This window comes from Bathycoccus prasinos, assembly GCF_002220235.1.
Source record: "Bathycoccus prasinos genomic : Chromosome_6".
NCBI lineage: Eukaryota > Viridiplantae > Chlorophyta > Mamiellophyceae > Mamiellales > Bathycoccaceae > Bathycoccus > Bathycoccus prasinos.
Genome location: NC_024003.1, coordinates 948,885 through 965,047, shown reverse-complemented (window position 1 = coordinate 965,047; position 16,163 = coordinate 948,885). Strand labels below are relative to the sequence as shown.

The window sequence follows — 16,163 nt, the reverse complement described above, 5'->3', positions numbered from 1 at the left end:
CGAAACGATGCGTGCACTGCGCAAAAACGAAGGACACCTAATTGCTTTCGTCGTTCTTCTACCACCATTATCACCAGAGCGATGGTAGCAGCAGTCACAGCAGCAGCAGCAGCATTTGGAGCTTCAACAGCGGGAGAAGTGGAAAACAAAAACAAGAAAACAAGAAAATTGAACAAGTTACCGACGCGAATGGTCGTCGAGACGGCCATGCTGGCTGCCATGACAGGCTTAAGTTTCCACTTATCGGCGTCGTTCAGATTGGAAACCTATTTAGGATCTCTCTTTCCTCTTCCAATCGTCGTAGCGTCCGCGCGGTGGGGCGACGTCGCCGCTTGGAGAACTTTATTGGTGGCGTTCCTTTTGTTGACATTACTTAGCGGTCCTTTACGCGCCTCAAATTACGCGTGTTTGCATGGTTTCACCGGCCTAGCCTTGGGAATGTGTTGGAAGAGAAAGTTCTCTTGGGTGCAGAGCGTGCCTATATCTGCGCTCGCTCGAACCATCGGCGTCTTTTCGTCTCTCGCGATTTCCTCTTTAGTTATTCGAGAAAATGTCCTTCGCTTAATGGTTCAGCAAGTCTACGCGTTGATTGATCAAATTTGCGCGACTCTGGGAGCAACGTTCGTTCCAAACATGACGGCCATTTTGTGCGTTGCTTTTGTATTTGTGATTTTGAATTCGTTATCGTATACACTCATTCTCCACTTGGTGTATTCAATAGCCTTAGTCACTGCCACGCCTGATGGAAATTTCTCCAACGCTCCACTCAAAGTTCGCAGATCGTTAGGATTACCCTCGGCATTCATGCAGTAAATAGAATAGGTGTAGTCGTAGTAGCAGTCGCACGTGTAGTTGATAATTCTAAAAGTTTAGTTATATTATATAATATTTCATTCGACTCGAGGGCGCCCTCCAGCTTCCGGCGGCGCGTATCTATCAAAGCCTTCAGCGTCAATCCTCGCCTTGGCTTGCGCCGCTCTCCTCTCGCGCACGAGCCTTAATTTCTCCATTTCTTCCGCGAGCTGCTTCGCAGATTTTGGCGGCGGCGCCTCGTCTACTGCTTTCGCTTTCGGCTTCGCTTTCGGCTTTAAATATTCATCCTCAAAAGAGGAGGAAGACGAGGAATCGTCCTCCTCATCCGAGGACTCTTCCTCTTCTTCCTTTTGAACTCCAATCCCTGCGAATCGATCAAAATCCTTCACCTTGACAATCTTCTCACCATCGTCATCTTCTTTTTCTTCTTCTTCTTCCTCGTCTCCGGATGATGAGTCTTCTTCATCGTCATCATCGTCGCTCGTTTCCTCTTCTTCGCTCGTTTCTTCGTCTTCGCCTCTTCTTTTTCTCGCTTGTTGTGCTCTCCAATCCTCCTCTTGCTCTTGTTGCGCGGCGTATCCTCTGCCACGGCCTCTGCCACGTCCGCCTTTCGGTTTAAATCCTCGTCCCATCGCGTTATTAATAAATCCTTTTGATTATTATTATGATATGATGAGAGCGTTATTCTGAAGGCGTTATTTATTCTTTCGTTCTTTTTGGTTCTGACATGTCTGAGCGAAAAAGACGAAAACTCTTCTTCGTTCTCCTTCTTCTCTTCTTCACTCTCAGAAGCGCACACTCAGAAGAGAGCGTCAAATTCTTAAACGAACGAACACACACACACACACACACACACACACGAGAGGGAGAGGGAGCGAATCCTCCTCGCTTGGCGTCTTCTTCATTTTCGTACTTCCCGCCCTTGGAGGAAAGAGAGAGAAGAAAAGAGAGAGAGAGATTAAGTAAGACCGATCCTCCGCCGATTTTTACCAACGACGCGGTAGAAAATATATAGAAAAAGAAACGAAACAAGGTACGTCCGTTTTGAGCGTGTACCATATCGCGCAGCGCAGCGTGGTGCGTTTGTTTGTTTGTTTGTTTGTTTGTCTGTCTGTCTGCGTCTGTCTGTCGTCGTCGTCGTCGTTACTTGTATCCTTTGCTGAATAAAGATGGATAGGGGAGAAAAGACAGGGAGAGAAGGAAGGAAAGAGAACAAAAATAACGAGAAGAAAAAAAGAGGCGTAAGGATGATATCACCACAAAACGCCAGTTCTGCTTCAGAGCTTTGCGATGAAGAACTTGGTGGATTACGCGTTGTTTTCATTAATGACGTCTGAACGCTCCTGGTTTCTCTCTTTTCATTGGGAAAAATGTGTTATTCTTTCTCTTCTCTTCTCTTCTCTTTCTTTCTTTCTAACGTCGTCGTCGTCGTTGTCGTACTTTTCGTCCCATATCCTCTCACAGTGTCAGAGTACCTTGAACTCGTTCTTTTACGGGTAGTGAATGGTACCTTGGGTGAGTAGGAAGAGCAAACAGCCGATCGGACAGCTGGAAACGCGTTAGACATTCGTGATGCGCGCGGCATCCTTACCATCCGAACGATATTTTTTCGTTCGAAACCTACAACAAAAGACAACAACGCACATATAAATATGGATGATGACAGAAATATAATTAGATGACGAATCTGATCCTTCGTGAGTGTGGTTTTCACGCTCTGAAGGTTGCATTCGTGCAACACCTGATTGACAATCGAGGCATTTGTCTGACATATTTCATGATGTTGTCGTTGTTGTTTCCTTGTGACTTCTTTCTCTAAACTTACGCACATTTGAAAACTTAAATCTAAAATACAGGGACGTTAGTTAAAATCGAGAGCGATGATCGCAAGAAGCTGTAACGCATGCTCGACATCGCGCGTAAAAGATACGAGGATCAATACTAAACCAAATATTGTCTCTCGAAACAGTCAAAACCATCGGTCTTTGATAAAGACGCATTCTATCATCGACCCATCTTCTATGGGTACCGAGGAGACCAACCAAGCGATATCAGTCGTCGCAACCTCTATCCTATTCGGAGGTCTCGCTATCGTGCAAGGCTTAAAATCTGAACCAAAACCTTGTCCATCGTGTGCAACTTCGGGAGGCGAGGCGTGTATATTTTGCAATGCCACGGGAAGGAGAGAAACGCCGATTGAAATTACGAAGAAAGATCGACGCGACGACTCGGTGCTCGGTTTAACGCGACGGTCTCCGATGGAGTGCACCGGTTGCAAAGGAGCAGGTATGATTCTTTGCAAGACGTGTAAAGGTTCAGGATACGTGTAAGTAGAAAATTATAGAAAAATATATTAGAGTCATCTTTGTAAAATAACAACACAATAGTAAGTTAGCGGCGCCAAATGTGAATCAATGTGACTTGCTGACTTCGTTGTTTTCCTGTCTTCATTTGTTCTCCTCACTTTTCACATTTGGTTCGTTAGGAACCACGCTTCTCTTTATTTTTACTCTTTTACAAGGGAAAACAATGCCACCGCGTCGTAAGAAAGCGCCAACCGCGGCATCTGCTACTGCTGATGATGTGGAAGAAGTAGCACCATTATCTGCAGAAGTTGATGACGATAGAATGGATGCAGACAACAACAACACCACCACCAACAACAACAAAAACGACGACGACGACGATTCGGAGGCTGGTGAAGATTTATCAGATTCGGAAGACGATTCGGACGATGATATGGATGAAGATGATGATTCCGACGACGACGACGACGATAACGACATTGACGACACTTTGTTGGACGAAGTCATGGCTTTAGAAAATAAAGTAGAGGCGAGTAAAGGAAAGGATTACGGCGCGCACGCAAAGCTTTTACTCAAACTTCGTCAAGCAAAATTGAAGGAACGTTTAGAAGAGTCGAGAGTTGCGTTTGACCGAAAGTTCAATTTGAGCGAAGAGCAGTGGTTGAGTTGGTTGGACGATAAAACAAAAGAGTTGTATGAGTGCGCGTCTGGGAAAAAGAGAAAAGAAATGGAAGTGCGCGTTCAAGAGCTGTTTGAAAGAGCCACGGCCACGCTCCCAGCGAGCGTGCCGATTTGGCTGAAATACTTGTCTTTTTCGGTGGCGAAAACGAGCGAAGATACGGAAGAGGACAGACGCCAATTTTACGAGAGAAGCTGTAAGATTGCAGCGAAGGACTATAAACGAGGCGACGCGTTTTGGCTCGCGTATAGAGCGTTCGAATGCTCGCAAAATGATGATTTCTCGCAAAAGAAGAATCGCATTCAAATGGTGTCGACGCGAGCGCTGGAGACGCCTTTGGAAAAGTTGGACGAGTTGAAAGAAAAAATAATAGCTGGAGTAGAAAATAGAGACGAGCTCAGCTCATACACGAAAGCGTACGAGGTTGGGCGTAAACGGAGAGATTTGAGGAAAGCGTTCGAGGACAAAATAGAAGAAACCGCAAGCAAAAATATCACCACACAAAAATCGGATCCAAAAGCGAATTTGCGCGCGTATCGCTCATACATTGCGATGGAGAAAACCTTGCACAAGAGAGAAAAGAACAAAGGCTTGAACGAGTCCGTCCAATCACTATACGAGCGAGCACTACTGAAAAACCCGTACGTGGTGTGCTTATGGATAGAGTATGCGATGGAATTTTCTTCTTCTAAAATTGATATTTTGCATCGAGCACTCAGAGCGTGTCCGTCATCGTTCGAGCTCTTAATTGAACAGATTGACTCTTCCGCAGATGATGGCGATATACAAACGGTAAATGTTAGCGTGACAACTGAAGCCTTTGCGAATCTCCTAGAAAACTCGAGCTTAAAAAGTTTCAAAGTGGCCAACGATGTCGCTCTCGCGTTTTTGCGAGCGAAATGGAAAGACAAAAAATCAGACGATACCAACAACTTGCTGAGCAACATGCACGCAATTTTAGTAGCACAATTTCCGAACAGAATACGCATCGACCCAGAGATGAAGTTAGCGAGATATTGGGCGCAACGCCACGCAAATCCAGAGACGGTTTGGAAATTTTTCCTCGTGGAAAATGAAAAGATCTATGGCGATTATCTCGAGGCGCACTTGCAGCGCGCCAGATATTTTGAATCGAGCGACCCACAACTGGCAAATCGAGCGTACGAATTCGCGTTCAGCAAGCGCAACAAACTCTCTCGAGCTGTGAAGGGTAGAGTGAAAGATGATACGAAATTGTTGATTACCCGGGACTTGTGCACTTCCTGGCGTAGTTTTCTGGAAACCTCTGAGGACTCCTTTCCGAGCTCGTACGAGAAGGTAAAATCTGAGCTACATTTGATTGATTTCGAAAAAGCGTGCGAACCTCCTGCCTCGGCTGAAGACATCAAGCGCATGCGCAGAGAAGGTCAGATTGCGCGAAAACGCAACAACGAACAGGAAGACGGTGAATTCGCCGCCGCCGACGATGACGCCGAGGACAACGCTACGGATGGTGAAAAGAATAAACGGACCAAGACACGCGACGACTCGAAAAGCCACATTCCAACGTCATCTTTTGTTCCGCGATCAGAGAAACCACGGGAAGAAGTTATAAAAGAGCTATATCCCGACCGAGATCAGCAAACGGCTTTCGTTAAGAATCTTGATTTTAGCATAACGGAGGAGGAACTCGTCAAGTTTTTTGACATCAAGGAAGAAGGGACGGTGAAAGCGAGAGTGATAAAAGATCGGCACACCGGTCGATCCAAAGGTATCGCTTACGTGGATTTTGAGAGTGAACACAATTTACTCGCTGCAATCATGCGCGATGGTGAAGCGTTGAAAGGACGGGCGTTGAGTATTGCCAAATCTCGCCCGCCTCCCTCTTTTCCCGGTAGCGGTGGTAGAGGTGGTGGTAGAGGAAGAGGAAATGCGCCTCCTTCTTCGGCTGGTCGCGGTGTATTAGGCTTCGTACCGCGCGCGGTGAAGCAAAAGCCAAAGAAGGCGCTCGCTGATTTGTAATTCTGTGCTTGCATCCTATTTCTACTAAAAATCTAATTTTAAATACTAAGAGTCCCTACGGTGCCTCTAAATAGTTGTAGTTGTTAATTACTTCCAGTCCACATGGTTTCTTCGTTATCTTGGCCGTACCCTACATATCGAGGTCTTCGCGTTCCTTTTGGCGTGAAGTGCTTGAAATAGTTTGGCAACCCGCCTTCGATTATTTTCACTAAATCTCCACCGTATTCCTTCGACAGCGCTTCGAGAAATAAAGTTTCGTACTCATTTCCATTATCGTCTAACAGCACGATGATGTGCGTCTCCTCGGGTACTTTGTCTTTTACTTTCTTTACGCACTCTTCCACGTCTGGTTCGTCTACAAAGTCGCTCAAGCCTCCTTTGCGTATCGCCGCCGGAAAGCTTAATGCGCCCTTGCAAGTCTCGCGATTGAAATCCTTCACCGGCCTGGCGTCAATCGTAACCACTCTCTCTCCTTCCATCGCTTTTTCATACATAATTTGATAAGCTCTGTTAATGTTGATTGTTTCCCATGGTAATCCATCGTCAGTGTCGGTTTCTTCCGTGTCGATAAATTTAACAACTTGCTTGATGCTTAGCGTCGATTTTCCTTCCAACATTTTCTTTTTCGCCGCTTCGAATAACGCCTTTGATTTCTCATCGTCAACAACTTTATCAGGTAATCGTTCCGGCGGCGGCGACGGTGGTGATGCGTTAGTTATATCCTCTTCATTTACCCAGTTCGCCAAATATTCGCGAGATAATTGCAAATTGTTCACGTTTTGTTGTTCGTTCTGAACGTATCGCGCCGCCGATAAAAACGTCTCGTACGAAACCGTTCGTTCGCTCACTTTACTTTGAGAAGACGACTTATTTGCATCTAGTAACGCGCTCGTGAACGCCATCTCGTTCTCTACGCAAAAATCCAACACGAACGCGTCGATTGCACGATTTCTCACCGCTGAAAAAAAATCCAAAGGTTGGTTTGGAAAGTGAGAGACTAATTTTTCGGTATCTCGTTTGTCTAATCCATGTTGCGCGAAAATAGGCGTCATGATACCGACGATTTCCTCTCGCGACGGTTCCCAAAAGAATTTGTCCATCCGCCCATCTCTCGCTAAAGGTGCATAAAGTCGACTAAAATCGTTCCCAGTGACAATAACGGGTACTCTCGGAACGCTCGCGCGATTGCCTACGATGCTCGTATCTTCGTAAACGTTCGTGGGATTATCCGCGATGTTCATCAAAGTTCCTTGCACGATTTGATTGTTTACAGTTGAGGACGTCGTGTGCTTAAACCGACCGACGCCGGCATCGATATCATTAATAATCAAACACGTCGGCACGCCCGTTTCTCTCGTCATCTTTCCCGCCGCGAGGTACCGTCTTCTGAGAAGTTTTCCGGGTTCTCCCGCGGTGGCGTCCTCGAGCTCTCCCGCCGACGTGACTATCGGTAACACGCCTAACTTTGCGCACGCTAACTCTACGTTAAAGCTTTTGCCGCACCCTTTACCACCCCATATGCCTAACACGAGTGGAGACACTATCGTCCTTTTTTTCATAAATGTTTTCGCTTGATAATGCATCAAATAGTTTTTGGTTAAAAACGTCCCTATCCTTTCTAAAAGTCGTTCAGGAACCGTAAAATCGTCCGCGTTTATCGATTTCATCTCTTTAAACTCGTTCACTCGCATCTCTCCGGTGGCGATATCCGCGTCCACGGAATTCATGAACAGTTCCTCCGTCACTCCAGACTTTTGAGAGTAGATGAAATCTTGCCCTCCCAGAGCGTCTCCTCTCGACGAGCGCTCGTCGTTATTCGACGACGTTGCTTTTGGTATTCGCACAGAAGAAGAAGAAGAAGAAGAAGAAGACATCAATAATAAGTCATCGTGCGTTGTTTTAGATACGCCTTTTTTGTTGGGAGGAGTGCTTCTTCTTCTTCTTCTTCTTCTTCTTCGAGACGCCGCCGCAGAGGAGGAGAAGGAGGAAGGAGGAGAAGGAAAACAAGAGCAACACCAATTCATTTTTCGCGCGCGACTCGGCTTCCGTCCGTCCGTCCGTCTGTGTCCGTCTGTGTCTGTGTGTGTGTGTGTTCTCCTTTTCTTTGAAGCAAAAAGTGCTGTCTTTCTCTTTTTTTTTCTTTTGAGGGTGACACACACAAAAAACAAGATAACCCACCCACATCATCGACTGCGCGTCATTATTGCTTAATAATATATTCACACTTTTGGCAATCAATCAATCAATCAGTTCGATTCATTCATTCTACACACACACACACACACTCTCTCTCTCTCAACCTAAGCTACTGATAATCATGTTTGCCTCTGCGACAACGACGACGATGCGGGGTGCATCGACCTCCTCCTCCTCCTCGTCTTCCAGAATTCGTCGAAGTCATCGTCATCGGCAAAATACTAGACGAACTTCCAGGGTGGTGATTCATAGCGCTTTGTATACGGGAACACCGGCGGATTTCAAGGAAAAGGGGGATCAAATTTCATTCGACTCTTGGGACCCGCTCGGGTTATTATCGGCATCATCTCATTCTGCTTTTGACGAGCGCGCGCAAGATTCCCTCTTTGGGTTTGGTGGTATGATGAGAACGAAGAGCAATAAAAAGAGCAGCAGCAAAAACAACAAAAACAGCAAGAAGAAGGAAAACACGAGTAGCAACAAACGCACGACCAGTAGCAGACAATCGACGAAAACGTCCGCGTTTGGGACGTCCAGCGGTGGTGACGACGATGGGAACTTCGGGGACTTCTTCTCTGGAGATCTTCCGCAAAAAGTCGCGACTATCCTTGCGTTGCTCGTCGTCTCTAGAATTGGCGCGTACATTCCAATCAGTGGTGTCGATAGAACGGCGTTTGCAGAGTCACTTTCGAACACTGGGGGTGTGATGAGTTACGTGGATACGTTAACCGGCGGGTCTATTTCTAAGCTTGGTATTTTCTCGCTCGGTATCGTGCCGTTCATCAACTCGAGTATTATCTTTCAGTTGCTTTCGTCTGTATTTCCAGAATTGCAAAAGCTCCAAAAGGAAGAGGGTGAATCTGGGCGACGTCAGTTTATGCAGTATCAACGGTACGTATTATTATTGGAATACTCTTTCGCACGAATTCTTTTCGATCTCCGTTAAAGTGTGTAGTAATCTGTAGTTTTTCGCGATGATGTGACCTTTTAGGTCTCGTTCGATTGAGCGTCACCGGCGCATGAAAAGAATAACGGAATTGAGCGAACACTACTGCTATACGAAGAGGCTAAAGAGAAACGAGAAAGCAATTCGATGCTCTTCTTTCGTTTTTTCGTACCAATCTATGTAAACGCACGCTCACCCGTATATTTCTCTTCTTATAAAAAATAGATATGGGGCGCTCGCATTCGCGTTGATCCAAGCCGTAGGCCAGTGCTTGTACGTCCGACCGTACGTGGACGATTTCTCCGTCATGTGGTTAGCTGAATCAACCGCAGTTCTAACAGCTGGTGCAATGATTCTAATGTATATCGGTGAAGTTTTGAACGAGTTGAAGTTGGGTAACGGGACGTCACTTTTGATTTTCGCCAACATCGTCTCGTCGTTGCCTTCCTCGATTGGTCAAACGGTTGAACAAAGTAAAACGGATGGGAACGGAGCATTTACCTTAGCCGTGTTCTTCGGTGCATTCTTACTTTCGACGCTCGGCGTGGTGTACGTTCAAGAAGCCGAGCGTAAAATTCCCATGCAATACTCGACAAAGTTCAACTCGCAAGGAGCTGGATTATCGAAATCGTCGTACTTGCCGTTCAAAGTGAATTCCGCTGGTGTCATGCCGATTATTTTTAGTTCTTCGTTGATGGCGTTACCGGCAACATTGGCGAGATTTACTGATAACGGTGCCGTTACATCTGTAGCGAAGTTTATTTATCCTGGAGGTGCTGGGTACATACCCGTGAACGTAGCTTTGATCTGTTTCTTCAACTATTTCTATACGTTTTTACAGCTCGATCCGAAAGATGTCGCGGAACAGTTGAAGAGACAAGGTGCGTCCATCCCGGGTGTTCGACCGGGTAAAAACACGAGAGAGTACATTACAAGAGTGTTAGAGAGGCTATCTTTGCTTGGTTCCCTCTTTTTAGGTTTCCTTGCGTTGACACCGGGCGGAGTCGAGAAACTCACCGGGTTGCAAACCTTCAGAGGTTTCGCCGGGACGAGTTTGTTGATTCTCGTCGGCGTGGCCACTGATTGCGCCAGGAAGGTAAAGTCAGAGCTCGTGATGCAAAAATACTCAACCTCGATTGAAGACTTTTATAAGAAATAAGAATAGTTTTGTTTAACACTCGATGATGAATACGTGGATCTAAAATAATAAATAATCTGTGCTACACTGTACCTAAGTTTTATTTACGTCCTCCAAAACGTCCTCCGAAGCGTCCACCACCTCTTCCACCTCCACCTCTTCCACCTCCACCTCGGCCTCCACCAAATCTCCCGCCGCCGCCCGGTGAGCGACTGCCTCCACCTCTGCCGCCGTATCCTCGGCCACCCCCTCCTCTACCTCCGCCTCCACCGCCGCTTCCAAATCCTTGAGGACGTTGACTCAGTTCAGGAAGCTCTTCGCACACTTCGATGGTAATCGCGCTTCTCCCGCTAGAATTCTCACTCAACCCGCAATACTTATCCGCCAACTTTGCTGGGACGTCAAAAACGGCTTTTAAATTGTCCTGAGATAACGTCAAACGATTGATTTGAACTTCATCCTCCGGTAATCTCTGTTTCAAAAAATTCCACACATACGTTGGCGTTCGGATTTCGGTGCCGCCGGCGGATAAAATCAACGTCGTGCTCCCCGCCGTCGAGGTTAAAAGCGAGCGTTGTCGCAACTCACCGTGTCCACACGCATGTGCTAATGCCATCGCAAGAACTTCAACCGCGTCTCTGCCTTCGTCGTGGTCATCGCCTTCCTCTAACAAATCTCTCGCCGCTTGCATGAAGAGCTTCGCCGCGCCTTTGTGCACAGCTCGAACTTTTTCGCAGACAATTTTTGCCGCTGCTTTCGCCATCTCCGCCGGTTGCGGCGGTCCGATTCGCACGAATCGGAAGCCACCTTTTCGCTCGATGTTCGGAATAGCCCATTCGTTTCTCGGCGTGAGCAGTGTCACGCAGATTCCAGTCGCTCCAGCGCGTCCGGTTCGTCCCGAGCGATGAATGTACGTTTCTGGATCTTTCGGAGGTTCGCACTGAATGACAAGCTCGACTCCGGAAATATCCAAACCTCTCGCCGCAACGTCCGTGGCAACTAAAACCTGGAATTTGTTATCACGAAAGCCTTGCAAAACAACTTCTCTGTTGTTTTGCGCGATGTCGCCGTGTAAAGCCTTGGCGCCTTTTTCCAAACTCGATTGCAGAGCGTCGCACAGTTCCGTGCAATCTCTCTTCGTGTCGCAGAATAAAATACATCTCCCTCCAGTCGGCGCTTTTGCGCGAATTAAATCTGGAATCAACGACACACGCTCTTGCCACTGACATGGCAACAACAAGTGTTGCACTTGACCGCTCGCTTTTTGTTTTTCGTTGCCGACTAAATCGATCGTCGCGTAATCTTTCTTCAAGAACCGTTTGGCAATATCCTTCACCCACGGAGGCAAAGTCGCCGAAAACAATAAGGTTTGAATATCTCCAGAAACTTTCAAAATTGTTTCCACGTCGTCGACAAAACCCATATTCAACATCTCGTCCGCTTCGTCCAACACTCGAAACTTCAAATTGTCAAACTTCAAATTTTTCCTATCCAAATGGTCCTTCACTCTTCCCGGCGTGCCGACGATAATGTCGCACCCGCTTCGTAAACCTTGCTCTTGATCTCTGTACGGCGCACCACCGTACACGCACACGGTTTTCAAATTAAACGCTTGTCCGACCCAATCAAAATCTGCGCCGACTTGTTTCGCAAGCTCTCTCGTCGGGCACAAAACGCACACCACCGGCCGTCGTCCTTGTAACCTCCTTCCGCTCGCCGGCGTCGGGTCGGATTTGTTAATCTGTTCCACGATAGGCAACACGAACGCCAAGGTTTTCCCGCATCCAGTTCTAGCTCTTCCAACGATATCTTTCCCACTCAGCGCCGTGTCTAAAGTTTGCGCCTGTATCGCGAACAACGCGTCGATACCTTTTTTCTGAAGAGCGCTGACAACCTCCGGGGAGAGGCTGAAATTCTCCAACGCCAAAGGATTTGGCGTTCGCGCGTCCATTCGATTCGGAACCTCGTCCGAGTTGTACCCACCTCCGTCGTCGTCGCCGTCGGAGTTTTGCCCATCCATCATGGTCAACGCTTTTATCTTTGTCGGTCTCTTTTCGTCGTCATCGTCTTCCTTCTCTCGCTCTTTCCGTTTCTCTTTTTTACCAGAGGAGGCGCTTTCTTTCTTCTTGTCCTTTTTGGAGGATTTGTCTTTTTTCGAACTCTTACCCATTGTTACTCTGTTCAATGACGACGACGGACGAGAAGAACAGCTTTTCAACGATTATTATGGTGGTGTTGGAGTTTAGAGTTTCTTTTTTCTCGTTTTCGCGCGCGCGTGTGTGGTGTGCGTATATAATAAGAAAGAGAGGAAGGTAGAAATTTATGATGTGGCGGCTGTGTGCTTTTTTGCTTTTTTTTGTGTGGCTTGCTTGTACTTTCATTCGACTTTTTCATCTATCTCGCGGCTGAAAAAAACTAAAACTACAGGTTTACATACCTACTAGTAGGTACTATTACTCTCTTTGACTTTAACTTCGAATCGTGAGACGGTTCCTGCGATATCGTTCGTTTCAAAGAAGATGCCGTGACAAACGTCGCTCATGAAATCGTTTCCCGAGGAAGCGACGAGTGTATTTTTTATCCTCGAAGTGAACGCTTCGTTGCCGTGCTCCTTAACGGATTCGTGGATGTGCCCGTGTAAAGTAATATCGGGCATTCTCTCTGCTATGAAATTTCTCAATGCTTTTGAACCAACTCTCTCGTTTCTGTGAGTTAAATCACCAATTGTATCAAACGGAGGACCGTGATTGACCCACACTTTCGTCAAACAAGAAGAATTTTCTAACGGAGCCATTTTTGGTTGCAAAGCCGCTAATGTTTTTGCAATCGTCGGTCTCGTACACGCATCGTTCACCCCCGCATATTTCTCCACTTCGTATTCTTCTCGTTCTTCGTTATATCGTGATATAAACCCGGCTCTTTGATTCTTCTCGGGAACGTTTTCTGCGTCTACATCTTTTCTCTCCCAATCCTTTTTTCGGTGATTCGAGGCGACGACGAGAGCGGTGAACACGAACTCCACGCACTCGTCTTCCACGAACACGTCGCCCAATCCAGAACACACTTTTACCGAATCGTTTTCTAACGGAAAAGAAAACTTTTGTTTCAGAACGGCTTCGTTTACTTGCCAATCGCTGTTACCGAGAACAATGAACAATTTTCTCTTCCTCTTTTGCTTCTCCTCCTCCCCTCGATGAGGAAAATATTTCTCAACCAACTCGCAAAACTGTTCTTGAAACCATCTCTTTTGCTTCATCATCTCTCCGTGATGATATTCTACCGTCTCTTTGTCTCCTGCACTTTCGCCTCGAGGACCTATATCGCCTCCTAAAATGATATAATCGCCGTCCAGGTCGTTCACAGAGTAGGAAAGAAACGTCTCGAGCATATTTAAGTTTCCGTGGAAATCTGACGAGAAAACGACTCTTCTGTTTTTATCCTTCTTCATCATCTTCACGGCATACTTTTGTATTCGATGCGTTTGGCGGTAATACGTCTCGTCCAGAACACACACACACGAATACGACGACGACGACGAGTGGTGGTATTTTAAAAAACGCGTTAAACCGGATCTCTCTCTCGTTCTGTTACTGATGATACTTCATCATCGTCATCACAACATTCGTAATACATATAACGAACTTTTTTTAAAAGAGACTTTTTAGTTTTTTATTTCTTCTCACTTCTCACTCACTCGATTGTTGACTACATACACGCTCGCTATACTCGTACTCAAAAAGAATAATGTTTCATCGAACGGAGTCGATCGACGACATCGGTCTCTCCCGCATATTACAAACCGACAAATCGAACACGATTTCGTCGTTAACGAAAGTCATATGCACGATCGGTGTGAAATCGCGAACGGTGGAGGAGTTATCGAAACTCTTAGAAGCTGGGATGTCCGTCGCGCGATTTGATTTCAGTTGGGGATCGCACAAATATCACACGGAAACGCTGATGAATCTGCGACAAGCGATGAAGAATACGAAAATTTTATGCGCGACGATGTTGGACACGTTCGGGAGTGAAGTGGCTGTTCGGTTAGCCGCGGAGGACGTGTCTTCCTTCGATAAAGACGCCCCGAAAACTCCATTGGAAATGAAGAAAGGCAATAAAGTCGTGTTGTCGGTGTGCAACGATCGAGAAGATCAGAAGAAGATGGTAGCCACGTCGGAGTTTTTTCCGGTGGTGAACTGCGATTCGTTGTGCGAAATAGTTGCGGTCGGCGACTCAATTTTCATCGGGCAGTATTTGTTTACCGGGTCAGAAACGTCGTCGGTTTATTTAACCGTCGAAAGTATTGATTTGGAAAACAAAGAGATCGTGTGCACGTGCAATAACGACGCGTTAATGCGAGGGGTTTTGTTAACCGTACAAATATCAAACGTCGGCGAGAAGTTGCCGACGATAAGCCGACACGACGAAAACGACATCGTCAATTGGGGGGTGAAGAATAACGTCGATTTCATTTCCTTATCGTTCACGGACAGCGCCGAGGATGTTAGAAAATGTAGACAAATATTAGACGAACACAAATCGTTTCACACGAAGATTTGCGCCAAAATTGAACGCGCTTCGGCGTTGAAAAACATCGACGAGATCATTCAAGAAGCGGACGGAGTGATTATTTCGAGAGGGAACTTAGGAACCGAATTGCCCGCTGAAAAAGTGTTTATCTTACAGAAGATGATATTAGCGCGGTGTAACTACGCTGGAAAACACGCCATCGTCGCTCGATTGGTGGACACGATGGCAGAAGCGCCGAGACCGACGCGAGCGGAAGCGACGGATGTCGCCAACGCCGTTTTAGACGGCGCGGACGCGTTGCTTTTAGGCGCCGAAACGCTCCGAGGTAACTTTGCCTCGGAAACAGTTGCCATGGTTCGTAAGATATGTCGCGAAGCCGAGCGCTTTTACGACCACGAATCGTTTTACAACGCGCAGATTTCGCAACGAAAAATTGAAGCTGGAGAAGTGTCGCAAGCCGAAGCGTTGGCGTCCTCGGCGGTTCGTGCGGGAACCAAAGTCGGTGCAAAACTGATTGTCGTGTTTACGCGAACCGGGGAAACCGCGCGAATGGTGTCCAAATATCGCGCGCCAATGCCGGTAGTCTCCTTAGTCATTCCTCATTTGCGTCAAGACTCTATTCGATGGGTGTTAGAAGGCGAATCCGACGCGCGAGGCGCTTTACTCGCCCGAGGTATCGTCCCGATGTTAGCCAACCCGCAAAACTCCGAAGCGAATTCGCTTTTACAAATGGTGTTTGATTTTGCAAAGAAGAAAGCGGGATTAGTCATAGGCGATCGCGTGGTTATCATTCAAAAGTTGAGCGGAACGGCTATTGTAAAAGTTCAAGAGTTGACGTGATGAAAAGGCAGACCTCGTTGGTTCTTTACTGGGTTCTTTACTGTGTTGCTGTAACATAAATATAATTCAAATACACGCTTACGTACATTACTATTTCACTGCTGGTGCTACTCCTACGACTACTCTTGTTGGTTCTGACTCTAAATTGTTGTTGTTTGTTTTATTGTTGTTGCTTTTCCTCTTCTTGTTGTTACTGTTGCGTTTCCTTTTATTATTATTATTGTTGTTGTTGTTGTTGCTCTGTCCGTTCTTGTTCTTGCTACTAATCAGCGTTCGTTTCCTCTTCGCTCGGTCTAAAACCTCCGTCGCTTCCTCCAAAAAGCGAAAGTCCGAAGTCACGTGTTTATCTTCCATCTCTTTCAAGTTCACAAACTGAAAGCGGTCTCGTTTTCCATCGCAGTTGAACTTTTCTTTGTGTTTGTTGATGCACTTTAACGAACACGAGATGAGGAGACATTTCGGACAGCGATATTTTCCTTCACCAACTGTTGTTGTTGTTTCCTCTTCTTCACACATTCGACAGTTTCCCATTTTAGTATTGTTACTATTAATGTTCGTCCTCGTGCTTTTCCCCATCGTCGTCTCTTCTTCTTCTTCTTCTTCTTCTTCGTGTTCCTTGTCCTCCTCCTCCATTATTATTTCCGCTTCTTCGAAAAACGCGTTAAACTCGTTTAAAGAGTATTCTTTGATATGCCGTTTTAGTGCTCGCCACAA

General features: G+C 46.4%; 10 protein-coding genes across 10 annotated transcripts; 5 read left to right on the top strand and 5 right to left on the bottom strand.

The window, feature by feature from the left end:
- Positions 1-81: 81 nt before the first annotated feature.
- Bathy06g05090 (predicted protein) lies at positions 82-813 on the top strand (the record flags this gene model as incomplete). Its single annotated transcript, XM_007512529.1, has 1 exon — positions 82-813. One exon carries the CDS (start codon positions 82-84, stop codon positions 811-813), a length of 732 nt encoding a protein of 243 aa, XP_007512591.1.
- A 77-nt stretch (positions 814-890) lies between these two features.
- On the bottom strand, positions 891-1,445 carry Bathy06g05080 (predicted protein; the record flags this gene model as incomplete). The annotated part of the gene is made up of 1 exon (XM_007512492.1): positions 891-1,445. One exon carries the CDS (start codon positions 1,443-1,445, stop codon positions 891-893), a length of 555 nt encoding a protein of 184 aa, XP_007512554.1.
- A 1,389-nt stretch (positions 1,446-2,834) lies between these two features.
- On the top strand, positions 2,835-3,143 carry Bathy06g05070 (predicted protein; the record flags this gene model as incomplete). Its single annotated transcript, XM_007512510.1, has 1 exon — positions 2,835-3,143. The coding sequence occupies one exon, from the start codon at positions 2,835-2,837 to the stop codon at positions 3,141-3,143; it is 309 nt and encodes a 102-aa protein (XP_007512572.1).
- Positions 3,144-3,441: 298 nt separating this feature from the next.
- On the top strand, positions 3,442-5,799 carry Bathy06g05060 (predicted protein; the record flags this gene model as incomplete). The annotated part of the gene is made up of 1 exon (XM_007512564.1): positions 3,442-5,799. One exon carries the CDS (start codon positions 3,442-3,444, stop codon positions 5,797-5,799), a length of 2,358 nt encoding a protein of 785 aa, XP_007512626.1.
- An 83-nt stretch (positions 5,800-5,882) lies between these two features.
- On the bottom strand, positions 5,883-7,673 carry Bathy06g05050 (predicted protein; the record flags this gene model as incomplete). Its single annotated transcript, XM_007512743.1, has 1 exon — positions 5,883-7,673. One exon carries the CDS (start codon positions 7,671-7,673, stop codon positions 5,883-5,885), a length of 1,791 nt encoding a protein of 596 aa, XP_007512805.1.
- Positions 7,674-8,143: 470 nt separating this feature from the next.
- Positions 8,144-10,100, top strand: Bathy06g05040 (preprotein translocase subunit SecY; the record flags this gene model as incomplete). The annotated part of the gene is made up of 2 exons (XM_007512765.1): positions 8,144-8,886; positions 9,167-10,100. 2 exons carry the CDS (start codon positions 8,144-8,146, stop codon positions 10,098-10,100), a joined length of 1,677 nt encoding a protein of 558 aa, XP_007512827.1.
- Positions 10,101-10,179: 79 nt separating this feature from the next.
- Positions 10,180-12,249, bottom strand: Bathy06g05030 (predicted protein; the record flags this gene model as incomplete). The annotated part of the gene is made up of 1 exon (XM_007512336.1): positions 10,180-12,249. One exon carries the CDS (start codon positions 12,247-12,249, stop codon positions 10,180-10,182), a length of 2,070 nt encoding a protein of 689 aa, XP_007512398.1.
- Positions 12,250-12,519: 270 nt separating this feature from the next.
- Positions 12,520-13,530, bottom strand: Bathy06g05020 (predicted protein; the record flags this gene model as incomplete). Its single annotated transcript, XM_007512599.1, has 1 exon — positions 12,520-13,530. The coding sequence occupies one exon, from the start codon at positions 13,528-13,530 to the stop codon at positions 12,520-12,522; it is 1,011 nt and encodes a 336-aa protein (XP_007512661.1).
- A 293-nt stretch (positions 13,531-13,823) lies between these two features.
- Positions 13,824-15,449, top strand: Bathy06g05010 (pyruvate kinase; the record flags this gene model as incomplete). The annotated part of the gene is made up of 1 exon (XM_007512299.1): positions 13,824-15,449. One exon carries the CDS (start codon positions 13,824-13,826, stop codon positions 15,447-15,449), a length of 1,626 nt encoding a protein of 541 aa, XP_007512361.1.
- Positions 15,450-15,539: 90 nt separating this feature from the next.
- Bathy06g05000 (unnamed protein product) lies at positions 15,540-16,082 on the bottom strand (the record flags this gene model as incomplete). The annotated part of the gene is made up of 1 exon (XM_007512445.1): positions 15,540-16,082. The coding sequence occupies one exon, from the start codon at positions 16,080-16,082 to the stop codon at positions 15,540-15,542; it is 543 nt and encodes a 180-aa protein (XP_007512507.1).
- Between the last annotated feature and the right edge of the window lie 81 nt (positions 16,083-16,163).